Source organism: Eleutherodactylus coqui, chromosome 12 (genome assembly GCF_035609145.1).
Source record: "Eleutherodactylus coqui strain aEleCoq1 chromosome 12, aEleCoq1.hap1, whole genome shotgun sequence".
NCBI lineage: Eukaryota > Metazoa > Chordata > Amphibia > Anura > Eleutherodactylidae > Eleutherodactylus > Eleutherodactylus coqui.
In genome coordinates, this window is record NC_089848.1 from 82,974,636 (window position 1) to 82,993,740 (window position 19,105).

The window sequence follows — 19,105 nt, forward strand, 5'->3', positions numbered from 1 at the left end:
TAACATGGAATTTGTGGCGGACTTTCAGCAGCCGAAAATCCTCACCAATTCTGCTACATGTGAACTCGCCCTAAGGGTGCATTCACACGGGAGTGTGCGTACATAGGTGCGCACAAACTGTGCATCTATGTACGTGCAAAAACATGCGTGAATGCAGGTCCTTGCCAATTGCCTAGAATCGGGACGCAGCTGCTGCCGGTGGCCTCATTGAAAGTATTGGGCTGTTGGCAACTCCTGCAGTGATTTTCGGGGAAGGGCTTTAAATGTAAGCCCTTCCCTGAAAATCATCTTTGGTTTGTGTAAAAAAATAAAAAAAACATATACTCACCTGTCCGCTGCTGCTGGCGCTCAGGCGTGATTTCTCTGCTTGATCCCCGGCAGTGTAGTGTAGTCCTTTGCAGAGGATTCCTTGGATGTGAAACCCCTAGATGCTGTCACATCCAGGGGTTTCACGTTGTGGTCAATTGGGCCACCGGCAGCAGCGGCAGCCCCATCGACAACATACAGAAAAGATCGTGATCCTCTGCTACAGCTGTGGCCGAGGATTTCTTCATCGCCGCGGGGAGCCCCCTCATCACTGAACACTGTGACAGCACTGTCACAGTGTTCAGTGACAAGGGGACTTCCCGCAGGGCTGAAGAATTTCCCTCCCACAGCTGTGGCACAGTAGCGTGATGTTCTCCCATTGCTTTCAATAGAACCGGCACTTCTGCTGCTCCATTGAAAGCAATGGGATGCCGGCAAGTCATGCAGTGATTTTTGGGGAAGGGCTTTAAATATAAATATAGCCCAATTGCCACTGAACTCTGTAAGTCACCTTGTCACTGAACAGTGTTCAGTGACAAGGGCACTCCCCGCGGGAAATATTGAAGCGCAGCACAGACCTATGCGTGCACGCCCGTGCTATGTTTTGCAGTACGTGTGTTTGCAGGCCTGTAAAACACGGACTTGTGAACACAGGATAGGGAACCAATGGTTCAAAATAGACGCGTGGTTTTGTGCGGACGTATGTATGCACACGCTCGTCTGAATGCACCCTAATGGATAATTTCCTGGGCCACCACCCAGTGGTTACCGCAATGCAGTGACCATAATGGTTTTTTAATTAGCTGTAGATGTCTATAAATTGGCGGTGGATAGTGAAAGGTGGGTTAGTATTCTCTCATGTAGGGTTATGTTGTGTTATACTATCCACATTTTACTACTTGATTTGATTGTTACAATTTAGTCTTCTGTGTATTGACTCATTACTAAAGTGTCATATATAGCACATGGATGACTGTGATGGCATCATTATGTTCCCATCCTATACACATTGTGTTGACAAAGAACACATGAGTGGTGATATCTTGTTAAATGCTCCCAGTATCTATACATAGGTTTCCTTTATATTACATGGTCTGTAGTCTTTGACATGAAAATTACTTTGACTTTCATTGTAATTAGCATCACGGTGTCTTCTTGATCTTCAGTTTTCTCCTGAGAACTGTTTACAATGTAGCAAGACGCATCCTCTCTGATATGGACAACACTGGTGGCTGTACGAGGAATGTGGGTTGTAGTTGGGACAAACTGGTACATGCATGACCAAATAGTAATGCAATATAGGAAAGATTCTTGGGAATAAGTCAAGTAAAGCTGGCCATAGATACTATTATTTCATCTAAGTGGTGGAGTTTAGGATCACAGCATAATACTTGGAGGAAATACACCCAAATTCAAAGGTAAAATCTGTGGGTGATCATGTTGGGTCCAGCAGCTGATCGCTGGTAGAACCTTCAGGTGGCTGCACTTAGCAAATTAATGGGCAACTGCACTACATGGTCACACCAAGTTCTGGTTATGTCCATGCAGGATGTAAGCTTAGCTCGGGCCCTGATATAAATATACACTGTAAACAATGCGAACAACAAGAAATAGTATAAGGTAACATAAATGGGGAAGGCAGGGAAAATGACCCTAACTTACTGATAAGAGGGAACCCTACCTATGAGCCAGTTGATCACCCTGATGAGGGCAGCTCTACATCAGGAAGCTGGGGTGACTAATTTTCCCTGGATGGTGACATTGAATGTCACAGAGATTAGATGTAATAAAAATTTAGAAAAAAAACACAAAAGTACAAGTGATAAGATGTTGTAACACCCCAGATAATTGGTAATCACCAGACTGACTTAAGTAATATGCAGGTTAGAATCAAGAACTGCTGATCCCTTGGGGGATCTGCCCTCCAGCCCTGCCCCCTCTCTTGGCTAGAGAGGAATCGCTTTGAGAACCTGCTCTAGCCTCACCCCTGCTCTTGGGAGAGCCACCCTCTAGCCCTGCCCCCTATCTCTCCAAATATGGGTAGATCTCTAGGAGATCCCCTGTAGCTCTGCCTTCCTCTCTCTCCTCGCTATGGGAGATTCCGTCATCCCGGCAGGGATGCTCGGCTGTTTTCATGTGAAAACGCCTCACATTCAGGGCTATTCAAAAGCATTGTGAAGGTGATGTCGGGTGGTGAATCATGGCCCGATATCTCTCTTGCCAGTGCGCAGAAGCCCTTAGACAGAGAGTTATAAGAGAAGACCCAAACAGAGGACAGGCAGGAGTATAACCAGCGTCTTCTGTGAGGTGGAGCCAGAGGAAATATACTCAAACCAATGATGATTGGCTGGGTGATCTGTCCCACCCTCCAGCCGATGTACATGCAGAGAAGCAGGTTATGTGGGCCGGGGCTGATGCCGTGACGTCATCCCAGTTCAGTTCCTAGCCATGACAGTTCTTCAGAGTGCTAGCTGCACATTGATTTGTCTCTACCTCGGCTAATAGAGTGGAGTTCCTGAGTGGAGGACCCACTCTATAACATATCGACAGGGATTGTCCCTATGAGCAGCTCTCAGATTACTGAACACAGCCAGTAACACAGTATAATAAAATGATCCAGAATAACATCGCAAATGACACCAAAAAGCAAGAACCAGATGTGGCTAGGAGAAGTTTTAATGCGCACCAAATTTATTAAAGACACGCTCCCCACTTTTTGCGCCAATGATTGTTATAAATGTACGGCAGACATGATGTGGTGTAAAAAAGCAAAATATATTTAACATACTTTTATGCATGTGTGTTAAAAAAAACCCAAACAGATTGCCCCGACAGGCAGCCATTTATGGCACTAGTGGAGTTATTGCCCGTGTCAACCTATCAAATCTCTGCTTGTCATCTTTATATTACAAATGCTGAGCTATAATCTGATTGGTTACTGTTGATTACATTTATATTATTCCATTAGTCTGATAACTGGGGGGAATATTGGTGTACATACGTGACCTGCTAGACCCGTCGATTGACCTTCCCTTATGACATTGTACCAAAAACATTTCTAAAATGCCTTCTGAAATTATATAAAAACTGGTGTCATGGTAACAGGGATATATATATATATATATATATATATATATGTGTGTGTGTGTGTATATGTGTATATATATGTGTGTATAGTTATATATGTGCATATATGTATGTGTGTGTGTGTGTATGTATGTGTGTGATATATATATATATATACATACACACACACTGATTGCTGTCACCGTCCTGGGTGCGGCTTTCTACCAGTGTAATTATAATCCCTTTTATTTATATACTTCAGAAATATTCTGCAAGACATTAAATTACGTGATATTAGGAGTTCCGCCCCCATGGGGGCTCACAATGTTTTAAATTACTTATTAATATGTTTTTTGGAGTGTGAGAGGAAACTGGAGTACCCAAAGGAAACCCATGCAAACCCAGGGAGAACATACAAGCTCCGTGCAGATGTTGTCCTCATGTAATGATTCATCGATACACCGATATAATCAGACCCATAGATCACAAACAGGCTGTTAAAACGGATACCAAGAGGAAGAACCCAGATTCGTCTGCTCCATGGTGAAGCACTGGGGCTCCTCTGACTATGCCTTGCTATTACAGCTTGATACTGGGATTTCTGACACATTAATTATGTGTCTTATCATGGTGTCGCTGTCTTCTTGCAAGTAATGGATATGGTCATCTTAACCTCACAGGGAAAGAAACAGAATGTGAGAAATGCAAGTCTGCTAAACTCAGCAACTAATGGAAAAGAGCATTCAGCACAGAACACCCTTATTATATACTGTCAGTGCATAGGTCACAAATACGCTGCAGATCTGAGATGCGTTTTTACTACCATTAGTGATGCTTAACTACTATTTATTGTCTTCATTGCTGGCTGAGTTTTAGCTCTTCTCCATATGGGTATAGTTATGATCAGTGATTGCAGTTTTTAGATGCTAACAGAAAATACGTGTAAAAGTCCTTTTACACGGCCAAATATTGTGCCTGTGCTATCGAGCGCTGACTGACAATGAGCATGTCCATCAGCTCTCATGCATTCCTATTGCCTATAGTCAGATTATCTTCAGTATGGCGATGAAAGATTCTTAATGTGATACAGCTATCATTGGTCAGATTTACACGTGGAGGTGTGCAGCTGGAGCAATTTTATATTTACATAAACGAGCTGATCAGCAGACGTCGTTCATCAGCTGATTGCAGGGACATCTATATGAACAGATGATCGGGCAAATGAATCTTCAAGTGAATGCTCTTGCCTTATTACTGGCAGTTTAACCACTTTAGTGGCACGCCCAGAAAATCTGCAGGGCTTGCTGCACTGACCATGCAGTTAAACCTCGGAAGATTTCTGTGGACAGCTCTAGTGCTGAAATGCTGGCCAGGACACAGTTATTGTGCTACTGTACACTTTTGCCACTTTGAACACCCTGTGTGTCCTCGCTCCTGTGCTGTTGTACGCAAGCTAGTATCGCTGGCTCGCTCACGGAACGGCCAGCAGGGGGTTGAGGAGGCTGCAGGAGATTTCTCTCCTCGCTCTCCTCTGCCCCTCTCCTTTGACTTAACATAGCGGCCGTTCAGTACTGAATGGCTGCTATTTACACTGAATGTTCAGCTCATCATTCAGTATAAATAGCCATTCAGAGAGTGAAATCTCCTCCAGCCGCCCCGCTGATACTAGCTCTCGTACAGCAGAACTAGAGCAAATATGTGCGGGGACAAGTGTCAGGCGTCGTTTGCCCGACATACGTCCCGTCTAAATGGGCTTTTAAGGATAGTTTGAAATCTACCTGCCCCTCCACCAGGTTTTACTCTGCAGATTGCTGTCGTGAAGTCACATTTAGAAGGTCACATTTAGAAGGAAGTCAATGTATAAAGAGCTGGTTTTCATCACAGAGTAAAGAAGTTAGTTAAGCTAGAGGCGGTACAACAGGGTACTAGATTCTCCATGCCTGCCCATATCACATCTTGTATCCAAGCTGCTCAGTCAATCGATGCAGTGCTTGATGAATCAATACAATTGCTGTGATTAGTTCATTGAGTGGTGCATTGATTGGCTGAGCAGCTGTTTGAAGAACCAATCACAGCCATCACGTTGTTGAGGTGGGATTTATGAATTGGCGCAGCTCAGCGCGTCCGAGCTCTGGAGAGCAGCAGGAGGGACCTGGACCGAGTCTGCTATAAACCTTCCCCCCCCCCTCCCCTCCGAAAATAAGACTTGGTGTCTCTTTGGGGGCAAAAAATTAATATAAGACAGGGTCTTATTTTCAGGGAAACGCGGTAATAATAATCTGCCTGCAGCTGCCACTAGAGGGAGCACACTACATTGAATTATACAGCTCCCAATAGCCTTAATAATAATGCCTTATACAAGGAGCTCCCTCTAGTGGCAGCACAACCTTTTTTCTGTCTTATTTCATCCTTTTGAACTGCTCAGTGAGGCGGTCTCTGGGTAGTAGTACCTCCCCCGTCTCTAATTTATGTGCATGTACCCTGCAGGTCACAAAATAAGAGCAAAAGACAATAAAGGTTGATCCATTTTATTTCTATTATACATTCCAAACATATATGAAAAATATTCTGAATTGCTTCTCAGAAAGCCATGAACGTTATGAAATGATATTAAAAGGCAAAAATTGCAGACATAAAGTAACATATTTATCCAAGCAGCGCAGGGGGCGGCACTAGAGACGGTGGTTACATGACTGAAGTTATAGGAACGTGATAACGTGACGGGAGACTGCAGCGGTTATGTTTGCAGATTCCTGTAGGTTCTCTCACTGCTGCCACCTGCTGGAATCCCAGCCCAGGAACCAACCAGTGAATGTTGGGGGTTCGTGTCCCTGTTTCACAGTGCTAATGGGAATTCCTTTATCTCTTCCAGATGGATCGCTGTCAATGTATTGCTTGGCTGGAAGGAAATAAGAGACATTTTTGGTAAATGCCCATGATAAGGTAAAATGTCCAGTGCTGAGAGTGCTACCAACCTGTTGCCCAAATGCACATTATAGAATACAGTAACAACAGTGACATCTTCAGGTTGAAAGTAGGTACTGCACATTATCAAAAATGAGAAAGCTAAAGCAAAACAAGATACCTGCCAGGCTGCTTTTAAGTATGAACAGGACAGGCGTCAGCAACAAAAGGGCAGCAGCATGGGCAGATGCTCTTTGTAAGGACTTATTTACATGGGCGATTTTCCTAGGTGAGTTTTGCGTGTTATGAGGCGCACGCAACTCCCACGAAAATAGAACCCATCAATTTCAATGGGTCTATATATAAGTGCTAGTTACCTCTTACAGTGCTGCAAGATGGAAAAAATGCAGCATTTCCTATTTTTCTACGAGATTACAGAAAACTCGCTCATTATTTGCTAAGGGTGAGCTACAAATTGCATCACACTCACCTGTACATGCAAGTTTCACGCAAATCGCAGCACACTCAAAGTGAAAACTGTATTTTTATGAGCGAGATATTATTCTAAGTTTCTCGGACCGATATCGCGTTCGCCTGTTTGAATCCAGCCTAAGGGTGAGGCCTACTAGTGCTCTACTGCCCATGGGCCCACACCTGGATCTGGCCACGGATACCTTTAGGATTTTCTATAAAGCTGTAAGAGCGGACATAATTGCGCCCATTGATGGGGTCGTCCAGTGCATAAGTTGTATACGGAAGAGAGGGAAAGACTGAAAATAATCAATACTCACCAATGTAACATACCCCCCCCCCCCATCACCCCTCCGGTCTCTGCTTACTTCTTTGCCGCCAACCACCTGGCACCACGCTGCAGCAAGTCTTCGGACTCGGAGGTATCATTTGTAGCTGATTATACGACAACATCAGCACGAGGTTTAGTCTATCCGTGGACAGATCCTTACCTGACTTCAAGGATTCTTTCTTCTCCACTTCATTAGCGTCTTTCCCAATCCATAAGAATATCTGAGAAGAAAGGATAAGCTATTAAGCAGCGGGAAGTCTGCAGCCCGATCCTGCTGGAGGCTTTTATTATACAGTGTTTGTGCTCAGGCTTAAAAATGTTTTTTTATAGAAACTGAGAAATGAATGGAGGGTGATGTAAATGATGTCGTGCATAATATAAAGAGGTATTGTGTGCCGGAGGAAATACAGAAAGCTTCTTCACAGCATTCATCCTGACAATTGGAGCCAAGATAGAAAGCAGAAGGCAACTTCTGACCGCAACTGACCATCTTTCAAGTAGGGCAGAAATACTGTGGCAGAACATTGGCGTACATGTGCCAGATTTGTTTCGTGGTTTAGGTATTGACACATCTTATGGACTGCTTACGTTGTGTCCTAAAATCAACCAAATTTATTAATGGTACACGCCACAATTTTGGTGCAAAATGCTGGTGGTCTAAAGTCAGTCAAGCAAGAGATGGAAGAAGCAGGAGAAGAGTGTCCAACATGATATGAAGATGCATGAAACCACACAATATGTGCCGCTGTAATTAATTTGGCGCACCTTTTGCCCGACTCCTTTAGGTTTCTGCTTTCCTTATTTTAGACCATATTAATCCATCCGCCCTAATATCTGCAGTAAGTTTTAGTACACTGTATAACAATGCAATTTAACCCCTTAGGGATCAGCCTATTAGGACCAAGTGATTTTCATCATCACATTGCAAGAGACATAACTGGTTACCAGCCACAAGAGGGCTGGTTTTTAGTGGAACAAGCTGTGTTTGGTAATGGTACCACTCTAGGGGCACATATAACATGCTGTATAAGTTTTATTACATTTTTTTCAGAGAGAAATGGGGAAAAAAAACGTTCTGGAAATTCTGCCATTTTGGGGGGTTTGTTTTTGCAAAGTTGACCAATTACCATGACAATTTTCTTACATGGTTTAGCATGATTACTGCGATACCAAGTTTATACAGATTAAAAAAAAAAAGTACTACTTTTGCACAAAAAAAAAGCATGTTTTTAAAGGAAAACAACTGAATTTTCATCGATGCATTCTAAGACCTGTAGCATTTATTTTTCGGCAGTAGAGCAATGTGAGGGATTGTTTTTGTGGTAAGAGTTGTAGTTATTATTGGCACCAGTTTGAGGTACATGAGACTTTTTCATAGCTTTTTATTGCATTTTTTTGGGGAGGCAACAAAAGAAAAATAATTCCGTAAGTGACGTCAGAGAGTAGCGGAAGTGACGTCAGACGCAGGACACGAGCAAGGAGTAGGGGAGCAGGGGAACATTGGCGCAGCACCGGAACTGACACAAGGAGACCGAGGGAGCCGCTGGAGGATCCATCCAGCGGGGAGGAGCAGGCCCCGAAGCGGCAGGAGGCCAGAGAGTGAGGTCCCGACGCTGAGCCTGCGCCTGGTGGGAGATGAAATTGGCTGCTGACAAGGGCTGATAAGTATATTTTGTGTGTCTGTCAGTCAGTGTGTAGTGGCCTGGAAATAGGCACTACATAGCACTGTTTAGTTATGGGACTGGTAATATAATGACTGGTCCTAAGGTTTAATATGAATCAGTTTACACAAGGAATGCAGGTAACCTAGCAACCAGTTAGGATGTTTATTAGCCAGCTGCACAAGATAGAAAAGTGCATAGAGACTCAGATGAGGCAGGTAGCCTAGCAACCAGATAGGCTGTGATTGGCTGCAGACAAACTAGTCAGGTGACGGAGACGATAAATAGCTGGACAGCGGTCGCAGGAGCCAGTGAGTGAGAGACACCAGGCAAAGCAAGTGCCAGAGAGTAGAGGCTGAATAAGTTTAAGCAATGCGAAAAGAGAGTAAAGAGTAGTGAGAAAAGAGAGGTGACAGGCAGAGGAGCGCCAGGCAGGGAGAGAGCGCCAGAAAAAAGAAGCATCCGACAGGAGAAAAGAAAGTGCCAGTCAGGAGAGAGAAGTGAAAAAAGACAGAAATTAGCCGTGACAGACAGAGAAAGAGGGAAATCTGAGAAACCGTGAGCAACTAAGAAGGAGAGACAGCTTTGACAGTGAATTAAAAAAAACTAAAATAAAAGAGATGTAAATATGAAGAGAGGGAGATAAGAGATATAAATACAAAGAAGTATAGAGAGAAGAAATCCAGAGTAAGCTTCCAGTATATGGATGAGTTAGACACAGGAGTCTACATTGTTGCAATTTGTGTATCAGTTATCATGCACTGAATGTGATGATGATAACAACCTCATCTCACTGCCTTATTTAATAATATCATGGTTACAACAATTTAAGCAAAATATCTGGCTCTGTGTATTATTCCACACCTCACCACTCACAACTACAAATTGTGCCCAAGGGCACTGGCATCCTGGCAGAACAAATCACAATTAATTGCCAGCCACAAATGTATTATTAAAATTAGAGCTCACCATAGTGCTTTGTGGCACCATGATACTGCTTTGTGGTGGCACAACAAGTGTCTGTAAGTCAGTGATTGTCTGGGAGTGTGTGTGAGAGGTTCAAGTGAAGCAAAAGTGTGCGAGTGGGAGAAAGGAAAAAAAACTAAACCCTGAGCGGTTGTGGAGGCGCGTTTGGAGTGTGATTAGTCAATCTTCATAACTTCTGTACGTAAATTTGTAGATCCCCATTAGAATGTCCTCTATGCTTGGCAAAGTTGTCTAGCATGCTACTTGTGCAATGTATGGGGTCCTTGATCAGCCGATTGAGGTTGCATACTGTTGCGCAAGATTGTGCTCGTCCCACATTTGGAAGCCCAAATCCTGGATCTAAATGAGCAGCTTGCAACACTGAGATCCATTGACAACATAGAAAGGAGTTTGCTGCTCACTGAGCAGGCACTCGCTCGGGCGGATGGTAGTTTGGAAAAGCAGGATGAGCAGGCAGCTAGCTGGGTGATAGAAGGGGTAGAGCGAAGAGAATCAAGGAGGCTAGTCCTGAACAGGCACACCCCAACAAGTTTGCAAAGTTGGCAGATGAGGGGAATGCTGTTACAGAGCCAGCACCGCTGCAGCATGACATGCCCTCTGAATGCCAGGGAGATGACTGCTCCATTAAGAAGGGGACGGGGAGCGCAGGGCAGGCTAGACAGGTCCTAGTGGTGCAGGACTCAATTATAAGGGGGACAGAGAGCAATCTGCCACAAAGACCGGGATCATCGAACAGTGTGTTGTCTTCCTAGCGCTCGAGTTCGACACATCGCGGATCGGATTAACAAATTATTAGGAGGGGCTGGTGAGGATCCAGCGGTCCTGGTGCACATCGGCACCAATAAACAAATTAGAGGTCAATGGAGGGCCTTCAAAAACAATTTCAGGGACCTAGGATCCAAGCTTAGGGCGAGGACCTCCAGGGTAGTTTTCTCAGAAATACTACCGGCACCACAAGCCACACTAGAAAGACAGCAGGATCTTAGGGAGGTAAACAAGTGGCTCTGGAGTTGGTGTAAGAAAGAGGGGTTTGAGTTCCTGGAGAACTGGGCTGACTTTTCTGTCAGCTACAGGCTCTACTGTAGGGATGGGCTGCATCTCAATGGGGAGGGGGCAGCTGTGTTGGGGGAGAAGATGGCTAGAAGGCTGGAGAAGTGTTTAAACTAAGGACCAAGGAGAAAGACACCAAGAGAAATAGGGGGGTAGATTGTGTAGACAGCAACTTGGGACCAAATAATGGGACTAGGGGTATAACTAGTAGGACCAGAGGTAGAACAATGAAAATAAAGAATAGCAATCACTGTATAAATTGTATGGCAACGAATGCAAGAAGTCTGATCAGTAAAGTGGGTGAGCTCGAAGTGAGAATGTCTGAAGAAAATTACGATACAGTGGGAATAACGGAAACATGGCTTGATGATAAGTGCGCTTGGGTGGGTTACAATCTCTTCAGAAGAGACAGTGGCAACCAGAAAGGGGGAGGGGGATGTCTGTATGTTAAATCCTACTTAATGCCGAAGCTACAAGAAGATATACCGTATATACCGGCGTATAAGGCGACGGGGCGTATAAGACGACCCCCCAACTGTCACCTTATACGCCGGTATTCAGTGGTGAAAAAAAAAAAAAATCATTACTCACCTCCCACGGCGTCCTGTCGCGCTCCGGCAGGATGTCGCTCGCTCCGGGAGGCTGTCGCTGGCTCCTCGTCCCCGCCGCAGCATAGCTTTCTGAATGCGGGGCTTGAAATCCCCGCTTCCAGAAAGCTAATACACACGCCGGCAGCCATGACATCATTGAATGGCTGTGATTGGCTAAAGCGCACGTGGCTTCAGCCAATCACACTATTCAATGACATCATTGAATGGGTGTGATTGCTAACACGTGCGCCTTCAGCCAATCACAGCCATTCAATGCTGTCATGGCTGCCGGCGTGTGTACTAGCTTTCTGGAAGCGGGGATTTCAAGCCCCGCATTCAGAAAGCTATGCTGCGGCGGGGACGAGGAGCCAGCGACAGCTTCCCGGAGCGAGCGACATCCTGCCGGAGCGCGACAGGACGCCGTGGGAGGTGAGTAATGAATTTTTTTTTTTTTACACTTTTTTTTTTTTTGTATTACCGGCGCATAAGACGACCCCCGACTGCAGAGCAGATTTTTCGGGGTTCAAAAGTCGTCTTATACGCCGGTATATACGGTAGGTGTAGGAGACGAATACGTGGAATCTCTGCGGGTAGAAATACAGGGAGCAAAGAATAACAAAATCCTGATAGAGGTTTTCTATAGACCACCAAAAGCAACAGAAGAAACTGAAACCTTACTACTAAGGCAGATAGAAGAGGTGTCAAACTGCAACAAAGTGATTATCACGAGATACTTTAATTATCTGGATATAATATGGGAAGACGAAACCTGCAAATCTCATAGGGGTGATAAGTTTTTGAGAATAATTAAAGATAACTACCTTTCCCAACTTGTGCGGGAGCCAACTAGAGGGAGGGCCACTCTGGACTTATTATTAACTAACAAACCGGACCAGACTGATCAGCGTCTAGGATGAAGTAAGTTCTAGGCTGGACCTGGAGAGTCTATTGATCTCGTATATCTGGATTTTTTGAAAGCATGTAACACCATGCTACATAATAGGCTGATGTGTAAAATGAGACAACTCGGATTGGGTGAAAACGTGTGTATCTGTGTAAAGAACTGGCTCAGAGATGGAAAGCAGAGGGTGCTAATAAATAGTTCGTACTCTGATTGGACCACCGTTGCTAGTGGAGTGCCACAGGGCTCAGTATTAGGCTCCCGAGGCAATCAAATAACTGTGTATAAATACATTAGGGGACAATACAAGGATCTCTCCCATGACCTGTTTATACCCAGGACTGCGTCGGTAATCTTCTACATTTAGAAGAAACCGTGTTTCATCACCACCACAGGAAGGAGTATTTTACCGTAAGAGCAGTGAGACTATGGAACTCTCTGCCTGAGGACGTGGTGATGGCAAAATTGACACAGGAGTTTAAGAGGGGACTAGAAATCTTTCTAGAGCGCTATGATATTACAGGATATAGACTTTATGTGGCCTGTGGGGTTGTTGATCCAGGTCTTGGAATTAGGTAGAACTCAAACGTTGATCCAGGGATTATTCTGACTGCTATTATGGAGTCGGGAAAGAATGATGTCATTGAATGACTGTAATTGGTTAACCCAGCGCCAGCTTTCATTGGCTGATGCGGGCCTAAGTTAATCAGGGCATTAGCTTGCTGGAGGCGGGGGATTCAAGCCACGCATCCAGAAAGCAACGCTCTGTCGGCGTGGAGGAGGGAGCGGCAACCTGCAGCAGCTCCGCAGACTATCGCGAGGACAAAACGCCGGCGAGAGGTGAGTATAGACACACACACATTCCCCCCCCCCCCCCCCCCCGAGCCTCAGCTTGTGAGTTTTTTGACTTGCAAGCAGGCTCGTACCCAGAGTTTTTGCTTGTAAATCAGAGCAAAAATTCGGGAGAGCTGAGGCACTCGCATTCCGAGGCACCACTGTAGTTATATTCTTGTACATAGGGGGCAGTATTATAGTAGATATATTCTTGTACATACAGAGTAGTATAATAGTAGTCTTGTATATAGGGCAGTGATATATCAGATATTAGGACATTCAATACAAACGAAGCAGAACCATATAATACCTGTTCCCACGTGTCCAGTATCATGACATCATCTTCTGCCAAATCCTCTTGTGTAAATTCTCCTGGGACTTCCTCGATCTGGGTTTAAATAAAAGATACTAGAGATAACTATAGTGTACATGAATGGCGTTTTTTAAAATTTGCTCAAGAACGTGCATATTACCCATGGATGCAATGTGTTTTTCAGGCAAAAACACCCCGCAATACATTTGTGAAGTTCCAATCCTCTCGCGTGATAGTGGATCGAAAATGTTTTGGGGGAAACCTTGCACAGTATGCGATGCATCAAATGCACAATTGAAATCAATGGGTGATTTGTTGCAAGGAACGCAATAAGATAGGGCATGCCAATGCTCATGTATATGACTCTATTCAACAGCATAGGGTTTGTATTCATGTGAGATTTGTGCACAATTCTCAGCGAGTTTCTCGACTGTGTGAAACCAGCCTTATTGGGTAGCCTTTTCCTGATGAGCTGTGTTGTCACAACTTGTCAGGTCTGTCCCTGTATCGTGGCCACCATGCCACAACTCCGTTACAACTATCATCCTGCTACTATGCAGGACATGGGTTAATGCACAATGTGCAGAGATTACTGCCTGCTATCTCCCAGTATACTGCATGTTTGTATGCTATGTGTCATACCTAGAGAGGGTTTGGGATGTGGTTCTCTAGAGGCTCTACCTATCAGCAGGTGTGGAGGGCTTTATATTCATACCCCTCCCTTTCCTCCTTGCTGTTCATTTCAGTTCTCTAGAGGAGTGGTTGGTGCAAGTGGAAGTCTCTAGCCTGGGCGTAAAGCTTCATATTCAATTAAGTACTGGTGTTCCTTTCTGTTGTTTTTGTTAACCCTTTATTGTTTTGCTTTTGCTTTGCTGGGTCAGTGCACCTCTCCAGGGTTTCCTATAAGGGATAGTTCAGGGCCCAGGTGAAGATCACGGGGCTGTCCTTATGGGGACAATTACTCTGTTTTTTAGGCAAGGGCTTCACATTTCCCTGTTCAGTAAGGGACAGGTTTTTTCTATCTAATTGTGCCTGGAGTGGTGCTTATGATCCCGCATAGTTTGGTGCATGCTTTTTGCGTTCTGTGTTAACCCCACCCTGCGTCCGTGGCGCTCTTCTGCTGCACAGAAGTGACGTGTGCTCTGAGCCAATCACATGTCTTTCCCTGCTGTTCCCTCCTCCTATTATGCAATCTCACACAAACTGAGGAAAAGATACTGCAGCTACACACCCCTACTTTTCTGTTTCTTTGCTTTTTTTTCCACCATTTTACACTTCATGGATTTTCTGAGGAAATTTCTGAACATTTACAGAAACCCTATAGGCAGGAAAAGGGGAACGTCTAGCTGCAGGTAGATGCCACATTTCCCTAATTTGATATATGACAAGGTTTCACACAATCATATGTACTATGATATATGCCAAAATTATAATGCTAGGTGAACTTTAAAGGGGTTGTCTGAGTTATATAAAGTGACCTTTAATTAGTCCTTTGTGCTGTAAAATAATAATCAGCTGACGCTCCCCTCTTCCCTGCCTCTAGCTCCGGTATCTGCTCTGTTGTTTACAGGCTGCAGTCAGCCTGCGATGTCCCGTAAACCTGTCTGCTGCAGCCAATGACAGCGCTCAGTAATGATTGCTATCATTGGCTGCAGCAGCTTGTTTGTTGACGTGTTTGGCCTGACTGCAGCCTGAAAGTGATGTCGGCAGGGAGACCGGAGCCAGTGGTGCAGGATGAGTGAGGATCAGCTGTTATTTTATAGCAGGGGCGACTCATTAAAAGCCACTTTATATAACTTGGACAACCCTTTAAATAGTATTGGTTTTGTGAAATTATTCAAACTTACCACAAATCTACCAGACTTATTTGAGCATCCAAATAGTCGTGGTGGGTGATCTGAAAGTTGAGATCCAAGTAGCTCAGATGTCTGGTAACTTTTTTTACCTCCCAAGGCACTCCAGAACTCATCTATTACAGAAAATGATAATACGTAAGTAATAATAACAATGATATGAAGTGGATGGCTCCCTTGTGCATCTCTGTCAAGACAGATTTTCTGCCTCTGTGTTTAATGTGATTTTCAACCAGATGTATCTAAAATGGTAAAATGTAACATCTTCGAAAATAGTCTTGATAAAACTTTGTGTATACTGCTCCAATGCACACTTATGTGTCCGCATGGTAAGAGGTTACAAACCAACCCTTTGTAGACTAATCCTGCAGTCATTGGTCACTCCACTCCTTCTGTCCCACCTTCTTGACAGTAGAGGAGGAGGCAGATGGTCAGCAGTGCCACCACTGATCTCACATTGATGAACTAATCTAGGCATTGTCACGTTTCAGTCAGCACATAGTTAATAATTTGCTAGCACACCTTGTTTTTGTAGGTTCTGTCCAGACCAGCCAGGGTTAACAGCTCCTGTGCTTTCTAGTCTAGGTTAATTACCCTGCTAGGTCTGAGAGGTGTGCTGGTGATTGACATGTCGGTCTGCCAATCAGCTTCTCCTGCCTCCCTATAAGTGCCAGCCCTTGCTGCCTGGAAGTTGCTGATTATTCTCCAGTGATCCCTGAGCAGTCCTGCTTCTCAGACCTGCTGAGTGTCTGGCTCTGGTACTTTGGTCCATTCCCTGTATGTTCTACTTCTGTCCTGCTCCTGTGGAGGTTACCTTGGCTCGGTCCAGCGCTGCCTTGGTCCTGTGATTTTCCTGTAGTGATGGTTATTCCATCTGCCTAGCCTGTCAGTACTAGTAAGTTGTCCTCTGTGTTGGTACGGCGGTTCCTTCCTGTTCTGCCACTAGGCAGCGTAGGATCAGTGTTGGCCTGGACCTGTCCACCTTTGGGGCTACCTCCAGGAAGGGACATTGAGTAGGTGAAAGTCAGGGAGTCCCACGCCGTGCATACCTGTGCACACTACTAGTACTGTAACAGGCATATGCCATGTATGCTATAGCATAGCACATCCCTTTAAGTGTAGTCACATCTGAAGTATTAGAATTTGAATGAAGGTAAGTTTTAAAGTGAAACTGGAAAGATCAATTTGCGAAAATTCACTGTCTAGATAGTAGTGTTAAATGACAAATTCAGCTTTACTGCCACTCCTGATGACATCCCAATATTATGTCTTTGTTTTATAAAGGATGGCAGGTGAACTACTGCATTATCTTAACTCAATGAATTACTATTGTGCACAAAAGAAACAGATAAATGACAAATTCAGCTCTGCTACATCTGTCTTTGAGGTTCTACACAAAATACCATTGTTATCTATACTGATTGCTAATCAATTCAAGAACTCACACTATTTAAAGACTGTGGGGGAAATAAACTAAGCCTGGCATTACAATGCTGTGCTTAGTATAATTTCTGCTGGGGATGCCTCTTCAAGTATTACGTGCATCCCTGCACCTCTGCCAGGTCTGATCTGGCGTACATTTCTGGCATAATTTACGCAAGGTTTGGCATAAATTATACATAAATCTGTCGGTCCTTCTGGCCCCGCCTCCTCCTGACGCACAACAAACTTTTTCTGAAAAACGGCATTGCTGATGCAAAAAGTAAAAGTCACTAATTTTTGCAAAACTATTTGAGATGTTTTATGCTATAAACCGGTGTAATAGCTTTTATGAATGTCCCACTGCATGTATTCAGGTAAATGAGTTTCCACTGTATAAAAGGAAGAGCTAGTAAGCTAATGGGATAATTGACAGACTATTCAGAAACGTCTCTATAGCATATAAACTGGCCGGCAGGTGCAGCATGCGAACTGAAATGGACGATACCCTGGAGTAGACTCGAAAGAAAGTGGCGCAGTGACACCTGCATTCTTTACTGGAATGTTGCACCAAACTCCAGTTTTTCTCATTCTGTGTCTATGTGCCTCCTTCTATTAGATATTCCATCTCGTTGGTCAGCACCTCCATATTGATATGTCGCCTCTTCCTGCCTCCACAGCTTCTATATAGCCACATAAGCCTTTAGGCACCATGACAGGGTTGCTCCACCCATTTTTGCCTATCCACGCCAATATTGCATGGGTACAAGGTGTCTTGTGATGATCTTTAACGTCAGCAAGGTCTTCTCATAGGTCATATATATACATGTAAGAGCAATACATTGGTGGACTCTGCGAACATATAGCACCACTGATTTCCTGAACTGAAGACTTCAAACACCCTTGCACTGGTCAGACAGTTGTACCAAACCATCCAATCGATATGTCATACTGAAGTGGGAGAGGAGGGATAATCCTCAGTGTTATGTAACGAGGCTATCCCACAAGATGGGCAATTAAACATAACACTTGCTCACAATTAATGAAGCATCATACCTGGCTCCTGTCCTTCATTTATCCTCGTGGTCTTGCATTTGAGGACACTGGTGATATATTCTGCTCCCTTTTCTTCCTCTCCGCTCGCGCCCCTTCCTATCCACTGATACCCAGAATTATTCTTCAGTTTCAACACAAAGACGTCATTAGAATTCAGTAAGGAGGCGTCTGCTTCTATCTGAAAACAGACGTGATAACATAATGAGTCTACATCCGCAAAATGTCTTTACATTGTGTTTTCTTGGAAAATGTAATAAGAAGAAAGTGAAGAATTACCGGTAGATGTGAGTGGGAAAGGGATGTAAGCACAAGGAAGGCTATAAAGTATGAGGAAAGGGATATAAGAAAATGAAAAGGAAGGATGAGAAGAAAGTGGGAGAAGATCTAAGGAAATGAAAAGGAGGGATAAGGAGTTAGCAGGAGAGGATGTAAGAACAAGGGAAGCATAAGAAATAATTGCAAAACAATGTAAAAAAGTCACAAGGGAGGGTGAGAAGCAAGCAGTAAGTAGATGTAAGGACAAGAAAATATGAGATGTGAGCAGAAAGGGGGATATAAAAAGACAAGGAAGGATGTAAAATACTGTAAGTAAAAGTGGATAGAAGTAGAGAAAAAGAGTTCACTTCATTAGAAATACAGGGAAGGATGGGAAGTAAGCATGAAGACAGTGTAAGGGAAGGGTGAAGAGTAAGAGGGAACTAGGGTCATGTAAAGGAAGGTTATGGAAGGGAAAGGTAAGAAGTAAGAAGGATATGAAGGGCAATAATTAAAAAGGGGAAGGGATGTAAAGGGAATGAAAAGCAAGGGCTAAAGAAGAAAAAAAGATGGTATCAGAAGTGGGAAATGAAGTGCAATAAATGAACAAAAATATGAAAGTTGGGACTAAAGAAGGAACAGAGGAAGTGAAGTATGGGGGAAGGGCATTGTACTGTAAGAAAGGAGATGATGAGGTTGTTCTCCTTGCCCTGTTCCAGCTGCAGCCAACAGAAGAATCAGGTAGCCAGACAAGTCTAGTGATGGCTCCTGCTGGCAGCTTTTCCCAGCTAGATGTGGCTACAGTTGTCCTACTCTCTGGTACCAGCCTCGTTGGGTTACTATGGCACCAGCGCTGTCAGTGTGGTGCCCAATTTTAAGGGGACTCTGACCTTCTTACCTCACCTGTGCATTAATCTACATCCATTGTTTGGCTACTGCTCATTGCTGATTCTGACCTGGACCTTGGTTTTGTTATTGGATTGCACTTTCCTCCCTACTCCCTCAGATTTGTCACCCAGTACCTGTTAGCCTAATCCTGGTTCTGATCCTTGGCACTTCCTCTAACTACAGTTCTATCTCATCCTCCGGCTTATCACATCCTAACCAC

The 19,105-nt window shown here is 44.2% G+C and overlaps 1 protein-coding gene across 1 annotated transcript in view; it reads right to left on the reverse strand.

Moving 5' to 3' along the window:
- Positions 1–5,884: 5,884 nt before the first annotated feature.
- The window catches only part of SCIN (scinderin), a 97,011-nt gene continuing 83,790 nt past the window's right edge, over positions 5,885–19,105 (reverse strand). The window contains exons 12-16 of the mRNA XM_066584743.1: positions 17,743–17,920; positions 15,262–15,383; positions 13,412–13,489; positions 7,239–7,299; positions 5,885–6,271 (exon numbers count right to left, since the gene is read on the reverse strand). Coding sequence (XP_066440840.1) covers positions 6,138–6,271; positions 7,239–7,299; positions 13,412–13,489; positions 15,262–15,383; positions 17,743–17,920 — 573 coding nt within the window. The 3' untranslated portion in view covers positions 5,885–6,137. The remainder of the gene's footprint in view (positions 6,272–7,238; positions 7,300–13,411; positions 13,490–15,261; positions 15,384–17,742; positions 17,921–19,105) is intronic.